The sequence below is a fragment of the Podarcis erhardii genome (assembly GCF_964252035.2).
Source record: "Podarcis erhardii genome assembly, chromosome: 2".
NCBI classification, from domain to species: domain Eukaryota; kingdom Metazoa; phylum Chordata; class Lepidosauria; order Squamata; family Lacertidae; genus Podarcis; species Podarcis erhardii.
This window is the reverse complement of record NC_138498.1, coordinates 90,875,865-90,896,500: the sequence shown is the minus strand read 5'-3', so window position 1 is coordinate 90,896,500 and position 20,636 is coordinate 90,875,865. Positions and strand designations below refer to the sequence as shown.

Below are 20,636 nucleotides of genomic sequence, written 5' to 3'. Positions count from 1 at the left end.
TTTATTACCTCATAAAATATACAATGGTTCCTCTATAAACTCCATCCCAGGCCTGTGTGTGTTTGAATATTATGGACGCCATTAATCTTCTTAGATAAGAGACGAAACAGAACTATTAATACACAATAGACTGCTTTTAGCAGTGCACACGCTTTCCTCTGAATTCTAGAACTTATTTTTATGTTTTATTTACTGGACATTAAAACGTGTCCTGGGTACACAAATCTAAGGAGACTGGGAGATGCATGTTTCTGGGGAAAGTTTACTGCAATTATCCGTATTTTTTGCTCTATAAGACTCACTTTTTCCCTCCTAAGAAGTAAGGGGAAATGTGTGTGCGTCTTATGGAGTGAATGCAGGCTGCGCAGCTATCACAGAAGCCAGAACAGCAAGATAGATTGCTGCTTTCACTGCGCAGTGATCCCTCTTGTTGTTCTGGCTTCTGAGATTCAGAATATTTTTTTTCTTGTTTTCCTCCTCCAAAAACTAGGTGCGTCTTATGGTCTGGTGCGTCTTATAGAGCGAAAAATGCGGTAAATGGCTGAGACCAGGCTTTGTACAGAATGAAGATGTCAAAGAGACTAGAAGGCCAAGATAGGCCACAAGAAGCCACTACTATGCTCTGGGTCTACCACATATACCTCGTCAACACGGCAGGAATCAGAGAAGGCGGCAACACTAAAAGTCTCTATGTATAGCTGGTTTACAGCAGAGGAAGCCAAAGAAATGTTCTGCTTTGTTGTGGACTCCAGCTCACATCATCCCTCACCAGAAGCCCAGCTGGCTGGGGCTGATGGGAGTGGTAGTCCACCACATCTGGAGGGAACCACACTGCTCTATAAGAACAAAAAGTAACCCCTCACTGATGATGAATGTATTTGCTGCCAACAACAGACCACGGAGAAATTATGCTACTTCAGAATGGGTTGCTTGGTTTTTTGTAGCTTCTTGCATGAAGTTATCAAGGGAAGAGCCTTCAGACGCTGAAGGTAAAAGAAGTTGTCTTTTATGTTATGAACCACCCTAAGATCAATGGATGAAGGGCGGTATAAAATCTTAATAAATAATAAATACAGTGGAACCTTGGTCGCCGAACGTAATCCGTTCCGCAAGACCTTTCGACTTCCGAAACGTTTGACAACCGAGGCACAATTGCCGGTCAGCAAGCTCCATTGAGAAAAATGGAGAAAGACACCTCGGAAGCTGTTGTACTTCTGAGGCGCGTTCAAAAATGGAAGCATTCACTTCTGGGTTGTTGGCGTTTGAAAGCCAAAACGTTCAACTTCCAAAGCATTCAACAATCGAGGTTCCACTGTAGTAATCATCATTCAGTGCTATTTTTATAGAAAAAGAGGTGCAGGGACTCACCATGAACGCCTCCCTTATTCTCTATTAATGCCAATGGTGCCCACCTGAAAGGTGCCAGAACTGAGTTCCAGTGGGGGGGGGGAGTCCTGATAATCATTAGAACTGTAGAGCTTGAAGGGTTCTCAAAGTCACAGAACCCAACTGCCATCTTCACACACCCAGAGACACACACGAATGCCAGATAAAGGGTCCTCCACAAGTCCCTACAGATCCTATCCCACCACCGGGCTGATGACTCAACTGAGTAATAAAAACTTCCTATCACTAGTCAGCTTCTTCCAGAAGAAACATTCACTCCTGTCCTTTTAGCGGTCCACTGTCAGTTTCCCCCATGCCATGCAAAAAAGAAATAGCAGTACCATTTTCACACGCAGAAACATCAGTGTATAGCATAGTTATTCCCATGGCTGCAGTAACTAAGAAGTGCTTTTTCAACTATAGAAAATGTGAGTTGTCTAGAGTCACAGTCACACTATTGTTTCCCCTTGTGATCACACCACTGCAGCTGCTCAGATGTAGGCAACTCTCTGGTGATGTGACTTCAGTCTTAAGAACTTGAAGAAATCATGCTAAGCCCAACCACTAAACATAATGAACAAAAACACGATGAACTCTCTTAGCCCTTTAGTACAGTTTGCTAAACTCAGCACCAGAGTTCAACACTTTGGCAGCTTCTAATGTCTCAAAGGAAGAAGAAAAAGGAAACAAAGACTGTAAAAGAGCAAGGGAGAAACTATTTGTGGTCGTAAAGGACAAAGGACACATAATTAGGACACAAGGACCTAATGTCTTCCTATCTGCCTCAACATACTAAATCATACCAGCATTTCCATAAATCCAAGTGAGACTTCTTTTTTTAAATTAATTTGTGGTACCCAACATTAAAACTTAGAATATAAAAGTGTGAACAATCCTGAGACTACAGGCTTTTTTGTGGTGTATTAATTGTACATCAGGTTAGCCAAGGACACTGTGCTGAGCATCGATTGATTTCATCTGCATTGGTAAGCTGATAGCCCTTTGGGCCACAGAGGAATAGATTGTTCACCCTCCCTGCTTTATAAGATATGTTCAGATCCATTAAGGAAATCAGAAGTAGTTAAGGATTAACAGCCTAGGATCAGAATGGGTAGCGGCAGCACAACTTGTTCTTTGCAATACTGCAAGGAAACAATAAAGGTGCCAGTAAATCTGCCCCTAAGACAATTTAGACAGAAAGCAGAAACTAAAATATTTATGTTGCGGGATTTAAAACAATCATTTCCAGAATATCAATAGTTCTTAAGAAACAGAGGCACCTGGGAATCAAACCCTATTTATTTGATAGATATAGATGCGACATTAAAGTCAAGCTTCTTTTTGCTTCCTGTAATTTGTTCTAAATATACAATCCATAAATGCAAAAAGAAAGGAGAAGCACGCTTTATGAATATGTACCAAATTTCAGCTTTGCCAGTGGCCTGCAAGTGTCTTAACCATTTTGACATCACTGTAGCCCTACTTAGGTGTTCCACTTACTCGCATGCAAATAAATACGCTAGGGGAAGTGGTGGTGTACTACTGAGCCATGCCCCATTTGCTGTGTCATCGTCATTCCACTAAGAAATCTTCTGTTTTCAAATATATTGAAATTAGGTTGGCTACTTTAAACAGATATTTTAATTTAATTTAATTTAATTATTTTTATACACTGCCCTCATCCAAGGATCACAGGGTGGTTTGCAACAACGAATACAAATATGCTTAACATAGTAACAAACAAAAACAGTAACTTCCCATTCCCTGTTTGAAAGGCCACAGATTGTTTAAGCCAAAGGCCTTGGAGAAGAGAAATGTTTTTGCTGGGCACCTAAATAAATGTAACTAAGGAGCCAAGTGAGCCTCCCTGTGGAGAGCATTCCACAAAGGGAAGCCACTACATAAAAATCCCATTCTTGTGTTGGTACCCTGCGAATCTCTCATGGAGAGGGCACACAAAAAGGATCTCAAAAGGGCCATATGGGCTGGTACATTTGGGGAGAAGTATTTGAATTGGGCCCAGAAACTAACTGGCAGCCTGTGCAGTTGGGCCAATTTTGGCGTTATGTGCTCAAACCGTGTTGCCCTGGTAAGAAACCTGGCTGCTGAATTCTCACCAGCTGAGTTTCCGTACTGTCTTCAGAGGCAGCTCCATGTATAATGTATTGTAGCAATCTAACCCAACAAACCAAAGCTGATGAAAGGCACTCCACATCACCAACACCATCTGAGCCTCGAGCGACAACATAGGATCCAGAACTACCTCCAAGCCATGTACCCGCTCCCCTCAGGAGCAGGCAACCGCCCATTCATCTGGTCTAGGGAGCTGCCTACTAGCAGTGTCTTATCTGGCTTGAGCTTCAGTTTCCTGGCTCTCATTCAGTCCATTACCAAGGCAAGCCAACAGTCCAGCACATCCACTGCCACACCTGCAGATGTAAAGGAGAAGGAAAGCTGTGTGTCACTTCATGTCAACAGCCCAAGCCATTCAGAGGCTCCAGAGGTCGGCCAGGGCTTTGACAGGAGAGCCAGTTATATCAGCCAGAAAAAACCCAGAGCCATCTTGGCCTCCAGCAGCCTCTGAGTGCGGAGCATCCTAATAGATTCGTTGACTCTGCAGAGGGAAAATGGTGCTGAAAGCCTAAATCTCAACAGAAAGTGATCTGACCAAGACAAGGGACTGATATCAATATCCCCCCACTTTCAGATCACCGTACTCCTGCACCGTTGAGAAATCAAGGTCCAGACTGTGGCCTGCCACATACATTGGACTGGTGACATGCTGGTACAGCGCCATGATCATCATAGCAGCCACAAAGTCCTGAACCACCCCAGAGCCAGTCACCTTGGCATGGATGTTGAAGTTCTCCCAAACCAGTTCTCTGGGAGTCCTCAACACCACCTCCGAAATGAGCTCTGTCAGCTCAGGCAGGGAGAATGCTGGGCAGAAAGTAAAGCAACAGAATCCCTAATCTGTTCCGGTAGCCCAATGCCAGGAACACACAATCTAGATCCTCCCTCCGTCCAAATGGAAAGAGATCCTAGAAAGGGAGGGAGGGAAAGGGAGAGGGAGAGGGAGAATATGTCTATATTCAAAGTGTTGGTGCTGACCTTTAAAGCCCTAAATGGCCTCGGCCCAGTATACCTGAAGGAGTGTCTCCACCCCCATCGTTCTGCCCGGACACTGAGGTCCAGCGCCGAGGGCCTTCTGGCGGTTCCCTCATTGCGAGAAGCAAAGCTACAGGCAGAGGGCCTTTCTGGTAGTGGTGCCCATCCTGTGGAATGCCCTCCCATCAGATGTCAAAGAAATAAACAATTATATGACATTTAGAAGACATCTGAAGGCAGCCCCGTTTAGGGAAGTTTTTAATGACTGATGTTTTAATGTATTTTTAACCTTCTGTTGGAAGCCGCCCAGAGTGGCTGGGGAAACCCAGCCAGATGGGCGGGGTATAAATAGTAATTATTATTTTTCTTATCCACAGCAGTTCCCCCTCCCCAACCCTCAAGTCTGTCCTGATGCTGCACCAAGCAGCAGGTGGGAACAGCTGAAGGAGACCAACTCCACCCTGCTCACCCCCTCAGGTCTCAGGGTTACCAACCAGATCGCCCTCCTCATCCACAATCAGATCATAAATGAGGGAGGTCTTATTCAAAGCCAATCTGGCATTCAGCAGCAGCTGCAGACCCAACAACTGGCTGATGTGACAACCACAATACCCCAGGTTGAAGCATCTCATTTAGAGGCCTCTTGTACATGATGCCCCCCATAACTGAGTCAGAGCTTGTATGTAAATATAATATACAGTGTGTGCTTTATATTTTTCCTCATGGCAGTTTCAATTCCTGACATGATTGCTAGAAGACCCTTTGCAGCAGGGGTTCTCAACCTGGTCCCTACTGTCCACTAGCAGGGGTTTCGGGATTCTAGGTGGGCGGTAGGGGGTTCTACGGCACAAGCTGAATCCTCCTTCCATCAAGCACTGGTGGGCGGTAAGGAAATTTTACCATCAAGAAAGATGCATTAGTGGGCGGTAGGAATAAAAAGATTGACTACCCCTGCTTTACAGTATTGAAACAAACACTGTACCAACCCCAACCCACCCCCCCACCCCCAAAAAAAACAAAGCTGGCATCTTCAAGCAATACTTGCAGTCTCCTATGAATAACCAGATAGCAATATTGAAAATTATTTAGCACAATAACAAGTTTCAGCATTGCTTTCCTAAAGAATATACACAGTGGAAGAAGCAAAGAAGAAGACAATCCAACCATGAAATAGAGGTGAGGTTTCAGTGATACAGCAAGTAAAAAAAATACCAACACCTTCAGGGAAATGGTTTGATTCCCACAATTTTCATATTTTGTGGCATCTGTCCAATTCATTTAACAGCTGGGTTGTTGCTGCTGCTGTTTTTTTATTCCTCAAGTCTGAGTAGAGACCACAAGCCTCGAGGGTTTATTTCTTCTTTGAGCTCCTTTGTAAGAATTTGGGGAGGGGTATTTTTGCCATTATCAGATGCCAAGGTGAAGTGAAAGAGGGACAGAATGAGTGAGTGTTTTAAGGGTTGCAGTTCGCTTCTGGCTGGGACACCATCCACCAGCAGCAAGCCAGACATGACAGCTTAGCCCATGGGTAGGCAAACTAAGGCCCGGCGGTCGGATCTGGCCCAATCACCTTCTAAATACGGCCCGCAGACGGTCTGGGAATCAGCATATTTTTACATGAGTAGAATGTGTCCTTTTATTTAAAATGCTTCTCTGGGTTATTTGTGGGGCATAGGAATTCATTCTTTTTTCTTTCTTTTTTTCAAAATATAGTCCAGCCCCCCACAAGGTCTAAGGGATAGTGGACCGGCCCCCTGCTGAAAAAGTCTGCAGACCCCTGGCTTAGCCCCAAGGGAATGCAGCCATTGCGAGAATAGACGTTCCCCACCCTGGTTTAACAGTTATACCCACCAACACCACCCCGGACAATAAGTCCTCTGCTGATTTCTATTTTAACCCAGAGTTCTAAATACTCAAGAAAGATAGTTGATAGATCAAGCAAGTTCAAAGTAGAAAGAACAAGTACCTTACCTGGGCAATGCTATTACAGTAATAAACTTCTACATGTTGAGAATTCAGGAACATTCCAAAGTTTCCTAACTAGTGTTCCAGAGGACAACAGATCAACCTATGTTATCATATGACAACTTTTTCAGAGTTGTTTTTTTTTTAAGCGTGGCTTATTGCTCTGACGTTCCTTCTTGCCCTTCCACTGACATGTGGGAGCACCAGTAAGACTTTAAAGCAAAATATAATAATAATAATAACAATAACAATAACAATAATAATAATAATAATAATAATACTGTAGTTATGTTTTACAGGTTGGCTCTCTTTCATAAAAGACAGTCTGGTTTATATGGATAGTGGCTTTTCTCATCTTTTCATGTGTCACTAAAAAGGTCTTCATTTCGTGGTTTGCTGTCCTCTGTTTCCTCCACAAGCTACAAATTGTCATACCAAAACTAACCCTTAACATTCAGAGATCCGAGATATCTCAAGAGGAGTTAGTGAAAAGAACCATAGTATCCTGCCTCCTAGAATGTGGAGACTTGTTACATGACTTCATTAAATATATATAAATAAGTGTTACATGTTCAAAAGAGAGGGAAATCGCAGAGCTGAAAAGCCCAAAGGAAAAGCCAAAGCATGTTTTTTTAAAGTAACGAGAGACAGTGATGGCACTAAAACCCAACACAGAGTAGGCCACAGAGCAGAGACCGAGAAACACGGCCCTCCTATTGTTGTTGGACTCCAACTCCTATCAGCCCCAGCCAGCACAGACAATGTTTAGGGATGATGGGAGTTGTAGTCCAGCAAAGTTACCTCACCTCTGCCATAAAAGCTGTCAAGTCAAGCAAGAAAATATTCTGAGTTGCAACTCCTTTTGAGTCATATAAACATTCTTTAGGGTCAGATCCTTGGTGGTGGGGGTATGGAAATAGCAATCTCATGGTATGAGCCACATTTCAAAGAACAACCTCCCTTAAAAAAATTTAAAAACAACATATTATATGTAGGAATTGCTCCATTTCATTGCATTCTCTTGGCAAGGCGCTTATTTGATGAAAGATTCCACACACACCAAGATATTCCCTTGAAGAAGGGTTGGGTAGCCAAAAACAAGTCGGAACTCAGGATTTTTCTCTTGAATCAATACATTTTCTACAACCTTGCCTACATTTTTAAAACACAATTTGCTCCACACAGAAAGGTTAGAAGTTTAGCGGAACCCCTGAGGTACAGAACTCTGAGTCATCCAAGTAAAGAAATTACACTGGGGGAGCAAAAAGGCAAAGCAGTCGATAGTAACACAGTTCAGACACCCAAACGGCAGGAAATATCCAATTATTAACAGCTTCTGGTTAAGAAAAGCAATTCTTGTTGTAATTTACAATGGAATCAACAGCCATTCTCTTACAGAGTGCTCGCTGCCACACAATTTATTTATTTTTTAAATTACCTAACAGTCACTTTTCAGCAAGTAGTACTCTTGCCAGTTGTCTTATGTAGGTTTCATTGCCATTCTTGTGCATCCACCTTCTTGAATGACTCCCGAAACAACACCTGTGTTCCCTAGTCTTCCTTGGAAAGACTCAAATATTGCCATTATTGACTATGATATTTATTGTTGCCATTTTTACTACTCATTAGAACCAGAACATGGTGTTCACTATGAAGCACTGTCACCCAAAATGATTGGTATAGGGAAGGCGCTGGCCACCATACTATATGAAGAGGGTTCACTTCCTCTCTTGAGCACTACCCTGAAAAAAACTACCCTCAGGAGATGACTTTGAAGGCAGTGATGTTCATGTAAACGAAGTCCGTTCCAGGTCAGCCCTAGTTTATATTCCTTTCAAAGCCAACAGGGTGCCTGAGGCCTATAAAGTGCAAGAGAAGAAAGTTGAAACCACTTCACAATTTTATCTCGCTCCTTGCCAAGTGATGTCTCCTCCTTGATTTCCTGTCAGGAAACGCATTTATTTGTGGCTTTCGCTTTCCTTAACTCTCTGCCATTTGGCAGGCCATTAACCTGGAGGAATTGATGTTCTGAATATTAAATTGCTATTAGGAAAGCAATGAGCACCACGTTCTCCCAATCATTTGTTTATTATTTTTAAAAAATAACTTGGGAGGGGACAATGAGAAAGATCGAACGATTTACCTCCTAGTGGTGCAGCAATATTGTGATTCTATGTTGAGATTCCTGCATTGCAGGGGGTTGGACTAGATTACCCTTGGAGGCCTTCACAACTCTAAAATTCTGTGATATGTGCCTTCTACTGTCTACCTGACTAGCGGTGGCTTTGGGCTCTCAGACAAAGGTCTTTCATGAATGGAGATGCTGAGGGTTGAATTTGGGACTGTCTGAACACAATGCGTGTATTTTACCATCTGGCCTAACCCCACCTACTCCCCCCCTTCCGGTCTTTGGTTGCTCTGAACAGCTTCTAACCACTGTGGTACTGTAGGAATTATACATGAATGTGTCATCCAAAGTTCCATATATGCATGTATGAGTGCAAGGTTTCAAGAATATAGGAGTATCTACTATGGCCACTGACCAAATTAGTCAATATCAGAATCACCACAGGTCTAGATTTTTAACTTCAGCATAACCTGTATTTCCAAATGGAAATTGAGTCACATCCGCATTCTCACTCTGAAATTTACAAAATTATGTGGGGTACCTTGCATAATCGAAGGTTTTTACCAGTTCATCTAATATCCGGTTATTTTTCAGGTCAGGTTCTGTAGCTGCCTAGAAAAGAACAAAGGGGGTGCTAATTCGCTCATACATTTCCAGTATCTCAAATCATCTGCACAAAAATTGCTATGTTGAAAGCAAAACATAAAAACCAAGTATGCATCCTTTTTCCTTAAAACATCTAAGCTGCTAAGGAAATCACCTCTTTTACCAAAAAATCTGAGAAATGTTTTATAAATGTAAGTTTCTTTTATCAAATTATAAAAAGCTATTACTGGCAAACTAATAAACTCTTAACTCCAATTGCCAGAAATTCACTGTTTTATTATGGCTGCAACGGCTTTTTGTAAGGCAAAAGGATATATACTGAAGATACTAATATTAAGGCACATTCGGGGTTGAAGGAGAAATTAGAGAGAGAACTTAAAAAGGATAAAACTTCAATTAATGGTGGAACAAACAGATACAGATAACACAAAGGTTTGCGGCATATAAATTATTCTTTTTATAACAACTGCCTGATATTTATCTTTCTTCTGCTTTTAGTTGCCTTGTATGGTGCCAAGCTGATACATACTGTGTTCCATTGAAATAAAACTAATTGTTTGATGTAGACGATACAAAGGCAAAAACAAGTTATTTGCTCCAGACATATTTACAAAGCAGTCTTCAAAACCAGCACCAGGCGTCAGGGGAGACAGGAAGCTGAGACTTCCAACTTTCCATTCTTTGTAGTCCGATTCATACCTTCAGGAGGAGGGAATAAGAGGCAAACATACTTTGCCAGTGCTTATCAAAACCTCTGCTTCCTTTTTTAGTGAAACTTATCATTTTAAGAATCCTACTAAAGTCCAACAAGCTTGAAGCGACTACTAATCCCAATATGGTTTAGGGTAAATGTGGCTCCCTGCTATTTACTTTTCCAACAATGGATTTAGAGCCAACATGCTGTGCATATATAATACAGACTTCATTTGCTACTTAGGAAACATTACTCCCAGATTTGCTACAGTCCCTCAATGCTGAGCACCATCTCATGAGCCATAAGGGTTTAGGTACACTTCAGTTATTTGCTAGGCATTCAATTTTAATCTTATAATAAATTTTATTGAGCAGTCACAAGAGAGATTTATGGTGGGATGCATCAATTAAAAGCACACAGAATGCTACAACTGTGAGCCAGAGGCTAGATTAGAGCATATGACTAGGAACCTAGGAGGTCTGGATGGCCAGAAACTCAGTGGTAGGCCTTGAAAACTTTGCTTCACAGCCGTAGAAACCCATGGAAGATTTTGGGCGGGTCATTCTCAGCCTCAATTGCCCCCCTCTGAAATGGGTCTTACCTTATATGGCTGTGGTGAGAGCAATTCTAGGCTAAAGTTTACATTTTGCAAATTTTAAAATGTTGTATAAATAAGTAACAGTAAAACGGCCAGTGTTCGAAACTCCCATTGTTTTAGGTGCATTTTGCCACAGGGAATTTCATTAGCGCGAGCAGTTCCAGAGCTCTGGGCGCAGTACTGCGCCTAAGATTTCAGATTAAAACTGCACAGTGGAAGAAAAGGAAGACCTTTTTCTGCCTCCCCACTTCCAGCTACTCTCTGAAGGCTGGAGAAGAGACCCTCTTAAGAATATTAAGGTAAAGGTAAAGGTACCCCTGACCATTAGGTCCAATCGTGACCGACTCTGGGGTTGCGGTGCTCATCTCGCTTTATTGGCCAAGGGAGCCGGCGTCCAGCTTCCGGGTCATGTGGCCAGCATGACTAAGCCGCTTCTGGCGAACCAGAGCAGCATACGGAAACGGTGTTTACCTTCCCGCCAGAGCGGTACCTATTTATCTACTTGCACTGTGATGTGCTTTCGAACTGTTAGGTTGGCAGGAGCAGGGACCGATCAACGGGAGCTCACCCCATCACGGGGATTCGAACCGCCAACCTTCTGATCGGCAAGTCCTAGGCTCTGTGGTTTAACCCACAGTGCCACCCGCATCCCATCTTAAGAATATTGGGGGGGGGGTTAATTATGAAAAATGAACATAATATTTTAGCTGCAGTTTTCAGCTTCGTATTCTTGTTATAAAAAAGCACGCCTAAACATTCCATTGTTGCGCCTATACCCTCAGTTTAAGGTGCCATTTCGCTCCTAGCTTTCATATCTCAGTTTTTAACCCTGAAAAAAGCAAACCTATGTCTGTTCTGGGTGAAGTCATTTGCACCTCAAGGAAATCCCATAAGATCTCAGTAATTTAACTGCATGCACATTGTGCTCTACAAATACTTACAAGTGACAGTAGACTATGCTGGAAAGAAAGTTAAGCATTTACCATACGTTGTGCTACTGGCTTGCTCACCATCCAAGTCATACATCAAACAAGGGGGGCAGGTTGTTCCATTTAAGATCCCAAAATGCCTAAATCAGGCACTGATTGAACTAGAAACATTTTCCAATACCTCCAAGTGTTCTCAGTTTGTAGAACTGTAGAGCATTTGCTTCAACAGAAACAGTAGGACAGGAAATAACACTTACCACACAACATGTAGGGCACTGAGTTTTGTAGGACAGGGACTTGCGAATGCAGAGAGAACAATCTGGAGGAAAAACAAACACAACATAATTAGAACACCAGGCTACTTGGCAGCGCTAGAAGTGCTGCAGTTTGATTTTTAGTTGGCAGAACTTGGAGTGTAAATTTCATAATTGGTTTCAATTTCCCTCAGCGTATTAACTTTGTGCTCATCGTTTTAATGGTGAAAAACATTTATCAGAAGAGCAACCTCACAAAGTAGAGGAAACTATACGATGCAACCTTGCAAATAGGATGAAACACATTCATAGCTCATAACATACATCTAATGGACCACATGCAAACAAGAAATGCTACCCCATACTTTGGTCCTGCCAACTACTTCCTAAGATAAACAAACCATACATTTCAAAACATCCCTGTACAGGTGAACACCTTGGAGTAAATGTACACCAGTTCTTTCTACACAGAATTCTAACTACAGCCAAGGTGTGTGGATTAAAAAAAAAACCAAAAACATATTCAATTAAAAACATATTCGATTAAAAACATTCCATTAGGAAAAAACAACAACAACAGGGTGCTCTGCTAGTGCAATCATTAGCCCTAGTGAGAACAAAATTACCTTTGGGTTGGATTAGATGACCCTCGGGGTCTCTTCCAACTCTAGGATTCCAACAAATGCTGTTCTAAAGGTTTCGTGGATTGTTAGGTTAGTTGACATTCCCTTGTGTTTTTGAAGGTAAAAGTTCCAGCAACCCATATTGGCATGGAAACCTTTTGCATCAGGCACCCATGGTCAATGGTAGCATAAGTTTAGGTTTTTTCTTCAGTTTAGGACATGAAACTCATCCCTGTCCTTTAAGTTAGACAGTCAGAAGAAGCCTGTGGCAGAAAAACTTAAGCAGCCTACCTTCTGTCACGAATATCAATACTTTGTTTTGGAAAAACCATCTTTCTTTCAGCCAGATCCTAGACAGTGTTTTAGGCAACCCCTCCTTTTAGGAAACAAAACCTTTAAGTTCTTGTCCTCAAGGGACAACATTATTTAATCCAACCATTTGGAATCAACAAATTTATATATATGCTTCTTAATCCAAATTACAGTATGCTCAAATCAGCTTACAAGAACAGTAAATATATAGCCCCCAACCAGTAAATGAATGATATAGTTATACTAGCAAGCTAACAAATATTACAATTAGAGCTACCCTGAATGTATGAAAAACTTTTCTTTCACAAGAATTAAAATATCCACATTCAACTGAACAATTTTTCACTAATGAATCCAAATCACAAAGGGATCTGCAGCAGAAAAGGCTTTTAAGTATCAAAAGGTTACATTTTAAAACAATTAATTTCCATCACAGAAGCAGCATTAAAATAAGGCTGGGGAAACTGGAAGTTTGTTCATCTTTATCGACGTAAGAGCAGCAAAAAACAAGCTCACAGGAAAATCCAATACCAAGGAAGTTCACCAGTTCTGACAAACAATAACTGGACAGCCCATCTCTCAGCTGGGCAACCTTGTATCCAAGCTCTCATCTAAGGCATCATCAAGGCTCAAGGGATCCTGCATCACGAGCTCCTCCTCGTCTCATCAGAGAGCCCATAAACCTTTACTACCAATAATTCTTCCCATAACAAATTGAGTGGGGCTTCTCTCTAGGCTCCTTTAGCAACAGGAGGCTATGTAACTGGAATCAATCAGTTCCCACCCTCCAGGCCATGTGGAGATGAGACATTCAAAGAAGCAGCAACCAGGTCTTGCAGAACTCACATCAAACCACTATACCACATTAAGATGTGTTTTGAATAAGTGACAAATTCCTTGTTCACTATAGCACTGGTGTTGACGCAAGTTTAAAAATAGCAACTAATCCATTTACATCACCTTTTATGATGAATACTAAGAAGCACTGGAGCCATTAACAAAGTTCCTGTTCAACGTCTACCCTGTCAATCAATTAAGTAGTCGACACAATTAATGATACATAATTCAAAATGCCATATATAAAAATCCATACTGGAAGGGAAGCTTTGGAGCTGAATGAATATGGATCAGCTTAATTGGTCTGTCTTGCAATCCCTTGAGCACCAAGACATTTTAGAACGTGAAAGGACTGGTTGATGTTATGTTCAATATTAATGTCCCGGAGGAGCTGGAACACACTTAGAGATAAACACTGAAGCTGAACCAAAAGAACAGTCTTCAGCACTACACCTCATTTATATTTGTGGTGACACTGCAGTAGATCTCTGTCTAAAGAACTGTACCTACAAAACTAATTACAGCACTCAACTGAATCGCCAAGTCAGAAGAGCCAACTACTGTCCTGCCCAGTCTCAGGAATATCCAACTACATTAAACACCAGAGAAAGGAAACCAGGACAAGGGACCCCAAGCTGTTCAACAGAGTCAGAACAGCAATGTTTTGAAAAAATCTTAGCTATAGCCTTTTTTATTATTTTTACAAAGGTGGATGAAGCTCTCTAAACGATATGTTCTTCACAGTGCCACTATACAGATCTATGGCATATTCAGAATGTTGTCTACAGTTGCAGTCATCCCATCTCAAAAAGGGTTTCATAAGAGCAGCAGCAGCTACAGGAAACTACAGCTGAAAAGAGCATGAGTGAATATTTTTCCTACAAAGAAATACTAAAGAGGCAGAAACTTCTTTGTTCAGAGAAACACATCTAGGAGACCTAACAGAAGCTCATAAGGTTATGAATGATGAAAACAGAGTAAACGGCTACATTTTCTCACATTATGCTAGCTTTCAGGATCAGTTGTTTACTGAATGAAGGGTGCTCCCAGGTGGAAGTTTATTGTGGAATTGGTGTTAATAATGCACAGAAGGGTCTTTTTTGCACTATCCACATGACATTGCCATTATCAAAATGCCAGCATGTCATTTTTTCTTTTTACAAAAAACACACACACACATTTAAGTTTCTATCTTACCACAGAAAATCTGGAAAGTAAACTTGTCATGTATCTGCAGTCACTTGTGATGGGGAAGCACATTAGCACAACTGTTAGGTAAGTAGCTTGTGGCACATATGATGATGTTTTTGTGGTTGATCCTTATTGACACACCCCTACTTCCATTTGCTCCTCGCATGAGAATAACCAAACCATTTTGTTTCTGGCTGCTCACAATGCTAAAGGAAAAACACTTATTTCCTCTGATAGATGCATGCAGAAGGCATGCTGGTTTTCAAAGGAGTGAGTCACTCAAGATCTCTGCAAAGTAAATGTGAGCGATTACCTTGGAAACTAATCAGAGTACCTACAGCAGGCTTTAAAATAATAATGTGGAGGTCTTGTACAAGATCTGTTGATCGCTACTGCAAGCCTTGTACCTTAGGTAAATAAAGCTCTTGACATCAGTATTGCAAGAATAACAGCAAATGGAAATGACTATTTTGCATATCCCTCCACCCACAAAATCCCACAAACCTTCATTTTGCTCACTGAGAAACCTGATAGCTAAGGTTGGTAATGTTCACTTCTGCACACTTCCTGAGGAATTGTGTTTTTAAAAAAGGTGTTCATGCAAAGCTCCAAAAAGATCTACATGCAAACCAAGAACATAAAACAGTAGTGCAGAAGACAGAAGCGGAGTAATTGAGGGGAGGGGCAGAAAAAACACAACTGAATACTGCAGGTCAGCTAACCATGGCATATGGTCCATAGAATGCAAATCTCAAGTTTTAAAAGGTAAATCCACTTCTGATAAACATAAAACAAAAGAAGAAAAAAGGAAGTCATGCTTGCAAGCTGCACATTGCAAACAGGCTAAACCAGAAGACCTAAGGTGGGAAAAACATATCGCTATTTCCAAGTCACTTTGAGTATCTAATAATTTGATTGTATCATACTACTGTAATTAATGATACAACTATTCTAAAATCGATTAAAACAAGACCGGACCACAAATAGTTTTGTTTAGCAGCCCCACACATCTTTTTGCTCCATAAATAGTTTAGACCCTTATATTTCTAGTGTTTGCTGTGATAGAAAGCTGCCTTAAACGGAGTCAGACCATTGGTCCATCTAGCTGAGTACCGTCTACTCTCAATGGCAGTAGCTCTCCAGGATTTCAGACACGGTTCTCTCCCAGCCCAACCTGGAGACTCCAGAAATTGAACCATGGAACTTTTGTGTTTTGTTTTTTTTAATAAATATTTATTAAAGGTTTTTTTAAAAAAAAATTACAGTACAAATAACGAAACAAAGTAATACATATCATAAACATATTTTCTTAACTTCTTTGGACTTCCTCACATCCCCCGCTCCTGCGTTCCTAGTTTCTAAAAATTTAATCAGCAATTTATCTCCTTAATTCCATTCTTGTTGTCTAATTTTCCAGTGTTGTGTCTCTAATTTTAGATATCGTTTGTTCAAACCTTAAAAATTTAAATTTAGCCTAATACTTATCCAAAATTTGTCTTTTCTTAATTTTAACTTATCTTCATACTTCACTTCATCTGGCTTAATGGTGCCAAGTTATTTATAATCTAGCATCCTTCTTAACATTCATACAATTTACAATATTTTTGTAGATAAATCTTGAATTTCTTCCAGTCTTCTTCTACCGTCTCCTCTCCCAGGTCTCGGATTCTGCCAGTCATCTCGGCTAGTTCCATGTAGTCCATCAGTTGCATCTGCCATTCTTCCAGTGTGGCTAAATCTTGGGATTTCCAGTGCTTGGCAACGAGTATCCTTGCTGCTGTTGTTGCATACATAAAAAATGTTCGGTCCTTCTTTAACACCCTCTGGCCGACAATACCCAGAAGGAAGGCCTCTGGTTTCTTAGGGAAGGTATACTTAAATACCCTTTTCAGCTCATTATATATCATTTCCCAGAAAGCCTTCACTCTAGGGCAGGTCCACCAGAGGTGAAAGAACGTTCCTTCACTTTCTTTACATTTCCAACATTTGTTATCAGACAAGTGGTATATTTTTGCAAGTTTGACTGGGGTCATGTACCATCTATATATCATTTTCATAACATTTTCTTTCAAAGCATTACATGCAGTGAAATTCAACCCAGTGGTCCACAACCTCTCCCAGTCCTCAAACATGATATTATATCCAATGTCCTGTGCCCACTTTATCATAGCCGATTTGACCGTTTCATCTTGTGTATTCCATTTTAACAGCAAGTTATACATTCTTGGAAGTACCTTAGTCTTAGGCTCTAACAATTCCGTTTCTAACTTCGATTTTTCCAACTGGAATCCTAACTTTTTGTCGAGTTTAAAAACTTCTTTAATCTGAGCGTAATGTAACCAATCTCGCACTTTGTCTTTCATTTTCTCCTGACTCTGCAATTTCCAGTTATCTCCATCTTTTTCTAATATTTCCCAATACTTCGGCCATTTGGCCTCCATATTGAGTCTTTTCCGGGCCTTAGCTTCCAATGGTGAAAGCCACCTTGGAGTTTTATTTTCCAGTAAGTCTTTGTATTTTGTCCAGACATTAAACACTGCTTTTCTGACAATATGGTTCTTGAAAGTCCTATTAATCTTAACCTTGTCATACCATAAATATGCATGCCAACCAAAAGCATTATTAAAACCTTCCAAGTCCAGTACATCAGTGTCTTCGAGAAGCAGCCAATCTTTTAGCCAGCAGAAAGCTGCTGATTCATAGTACAACCTTAAGTCTGGCAGGGCAAAGCCCCCTCTTTCTTTCGCATCAGTTAATATCTTGAACTTAATTCTGGGCTTTTTGCCCTGCCAGACAAATTTAGAAATATCTCTCTGCCACTTCCGGAAGCACTCTGTTTTGTCCACAATCTGCAAAGTTTGAAACAAAAACAGCATTTTTGGCAATACATTCATCTTTATAGCGGCGATTCGGCCTAACAAGGAAAGTTTCAATCTTGTCCAACTTTCTAAGTCTCTCTTAATTTCTAACCAACATTTCTCATAATTGTCCTTAAATAGACTCAGATTTTTTGCTGTTATGTTTACCCCTGAACCATGGAACTTTTGCATACATAACAGATGCTCTGAGCTAGGACTGCTTCCATACCATCTTCATTATGACAGCCATATATGACTTTCATGTCTTCCATAGGCCCAGGGCAAGTGCTAAGTTTTGTGGTGAAGGACCTTGAAAACAAATGAGAACTTACATCCTGACCATCCATGAGAACTTATACTGAGCGAATGTCCTCTGCCTCCCTCTCTCCATCCCCAAAGGCACTACTGCCTTTGACAGCTGTCTGAGCCTCCTCCTGGCATTCATGTTTTTACATATGGAAGAGTTTTTAATATTTTTAAATTATTATAATTGTCTTTTATATATGAAATTGGGTATTTTTTAAAAATTCTGAAGTCACTTCAAGATACTTTATGGGCAGTGACTCATATATGGAATTATACAAATAAAAAAATAAAATAACTTTAGAGTCCTGGACCTTAGCTATGGTCCAATTGCCATATCACTAAGCACACTTATGCAGAAATAAGTGCTACTTGCTTCCAAGTAAATATGCTTAGGATCAAGTTAGAGGTCAGGTCAGCACCACCAGGTTGTATTGTACTGGTTGCCTTGCACTCAGGGCACTGTAGCATAATAGGTTGCAGGCAACCAAGAACCTCCTATTTAAGTGGCAAGAGCCACTTATGACGAGCATAACAGAACTATAATGAAACCTGGTGAATCAACAAGTCTGCCATCAATTTCTGTAAATTACAGACTCCCAATACCACCCTACCCTAAAGATTTAAATTTCTAGTTTATGTATGTTAGCACTGACATATTGGATTTTAAAAATTCAAAAATAACAAAGCACTGATATAAAACAATACATTAACAGGAAACAAAAATGAAATAAATAACTTGTATACTTACAATTATGTGAACACTGAGGAATGATCATTGCAATATTGAAGTAGTCAAAGCATATTCCACAACGCAACAAGTTATCCACTTCCTGAAATGGGATTTTAAAAGTTTGTTTATAAAGATCTGGCAAAATGAACAGTTTAGACTGCATTTCAAAAGTAAAGTTTCTCATTTGGAGAAACTATTTACTGAGAAAGAAGAGCTGGACAAAACTACCGCCACAGTTACATAATAGAGGCAACATAATAACTTACTAACAAAATATAATCATTATGATTTATTGTGCTTAAAATTGTTTAAGTTGGTATTCAACTAAGTTTTACTCAGAGTAGTCCTACTGAAATTAATGAACATGACTAAGTTATGTCCTTTAGTTTCAGTAGGCCTACACAGATGAAAACTTAGTTGACCACCCTAAGTACAAAATTAAAAAATAAAAGCAGGCGCTGCCCACAAGCTTACAAGCAGCGTTCAAAAAAATTCTAAATCAGTATTTTGACAATACTTTTAGCCTAATAAAGATATTGCCCCATTGTCATGGCTATCTTTGTTTTTTATTTGATTTCTGCTCTCTAATGGTAGAAACACCCACAGGTGGTTTATCAGGGGCCAAGCCTGAAACCATTTTAATCCTTTTTGAGAAATGATACCAAGTTACCCTGTGTAAACAGACACAGATCTTTTTCCCCGACACATTATTTTTAAAACAATGTAGATGTGGCAACCACCTTTTCCACATTTATCATGGCAGATGAACAAAACACACAAAAAGAAAGTGCATGCATACAATGATTCACACAGACAAAGAGACACGAGTGAGGTGCAAGTCTCCTTTGTGACAGCTTCAGTACAGTTTTATAGAGCTTCAGGGTGAAGCTAAACTCAGAGTTTATCTGAAGACAGTTTTTCCGGGTCATGTGGCCAGCAGGACTAAGCTGCTTCTGGTGACCAGAGCAGCACGGAAACACCGTTTATCTACTTGCACTTTGATGTGCTTTCGAACTGCTAGGTTGGCAGGAGCAGGGTCCAAACAACGGGAGTTCACCCTGTCGCGGGGATTCAAACCGCCGACCTTCCAATCAGCAAACCCTAGGCTCTGTGGTTTAGCAGAATGTCGGCACCCTACATATAGAAATGAGCACACCAGTGGTATTTTAGGGAGCAGGCTAGCAGGCGGGGCCCATTAGTTACATCATAGGAGCCTACACAACACAAGACACTGTTGCTGTATGTAGGTTTTATTTGATTTGTTTTTTAATCTTATATTTTGGAAATGTACATCCAGGGTTTTTTTCCTTTACATTTTGGGGGGGCCCTAAACTATAGCATGTTTGGCTTATACAATCCGGTATAACTACCCAAGAGCGGCAGAGGATTTGAGGACCTCAGACAGCAACCTTTTAAGAGAGATGCGCTTTAAAGTGAAAGCTTTAAGTGTGGCCCCCTCTGCCGCCGCCCCAGAGAAGCTTCGCCTCCAAGGCGAGCCTTTCGAGCAGCGACCCGGAGGCCCCAGCTTCCAAAGTGGACAAAGCTTGATTTTTGCTCCAGCAGCCATGCCACCCACCTACACAAACATACGGGGCTGCGGACGGCTCTTCCGTGGCAGGCACTCCGCACATGCTCAGAAGCGCTCTTGGGCCTTTCTTGCCTCGCTTGCCATAGGGATAAGGGCCCCTCCGGCCTCGCAGGCAGGTTCTTCCCCGCCGCTTGCTGGCCCCTTACTTACTTACTTTCAGCGCCTGGAGAGGCTGAGGCCACGGAGACTCAGCCGCCGGGACAGACATGATTTCCCCGCCAGTGCCTGAACTCCGCCCTCCTCGCCTCCCAAGCTCCGAATCACCCGCGCTCTCCGCCTTCCGGAGCGCGCGGGACGCCACGCACTCGTTTCCGGCGCTGAGGCTCATGGGTAATGTAGTTTGTTGCCCCCCCCCCGTGTTTAGACTTAAAGCAAATCGCGCTCCATGCTAATTCCCTTGCAGCGGGGCAGAAGCAACCAGGGTATGGAAAGGAGGGCAATTGACTCCGCTTACTACGCCGCTGTTCGCTAGTGGAGTAGGCAGGCTGATGAGGAGCGTGTTTGGGGAATGAATTTCCTGCCA

At 41.4% G+C, this 20,636-nt stretch overlaps 1 protein-coding gene across 3 annotated transcripts in view; it reads right to left on the bottom strand.

The window, feature by feature from the left end:
• The window catches only part of RAD18 (RAD18 E3 ubiquitin protein ligase), a 112,471-nt gene extending 92,069 nt beyond the window's left edge, over nt 1-20,402 (bottom strand). For 2 of the 3 annotated variants that reach the window (XM_081853404.1, XM_081853405.1), the window contains exons 1-4: nt 20,268-20,402; nt 18,544-18,625; nt 11,672-11,733; nt 9,129-9,199 (exon numbers count right to left, since the gene is read on the bottom strand). In XM_081853404.1, coding sequence (XP_081709530.1) covers nt 9,129-9,199; nt 11,672-11,733; nt 18,544-18,625; nt 20,268-20,321 — 269 coding nt within the window. In that variant the 5' untranslated portion in view covers nt 20,322-20,402. Of the gene's footprint in view, nt 1-1,412; nt 2,209-9,128; nt 9,200-11,671; nt 11,734-18,543; nt 18,626-20,267 lie in introns of those variants that run through there. The other variant, XM_081853406.1, reaches the window with a different exon arrangement.
• Between the last annotated feature and the right edge of the window lie 234 nt (nt 20,403-20,636).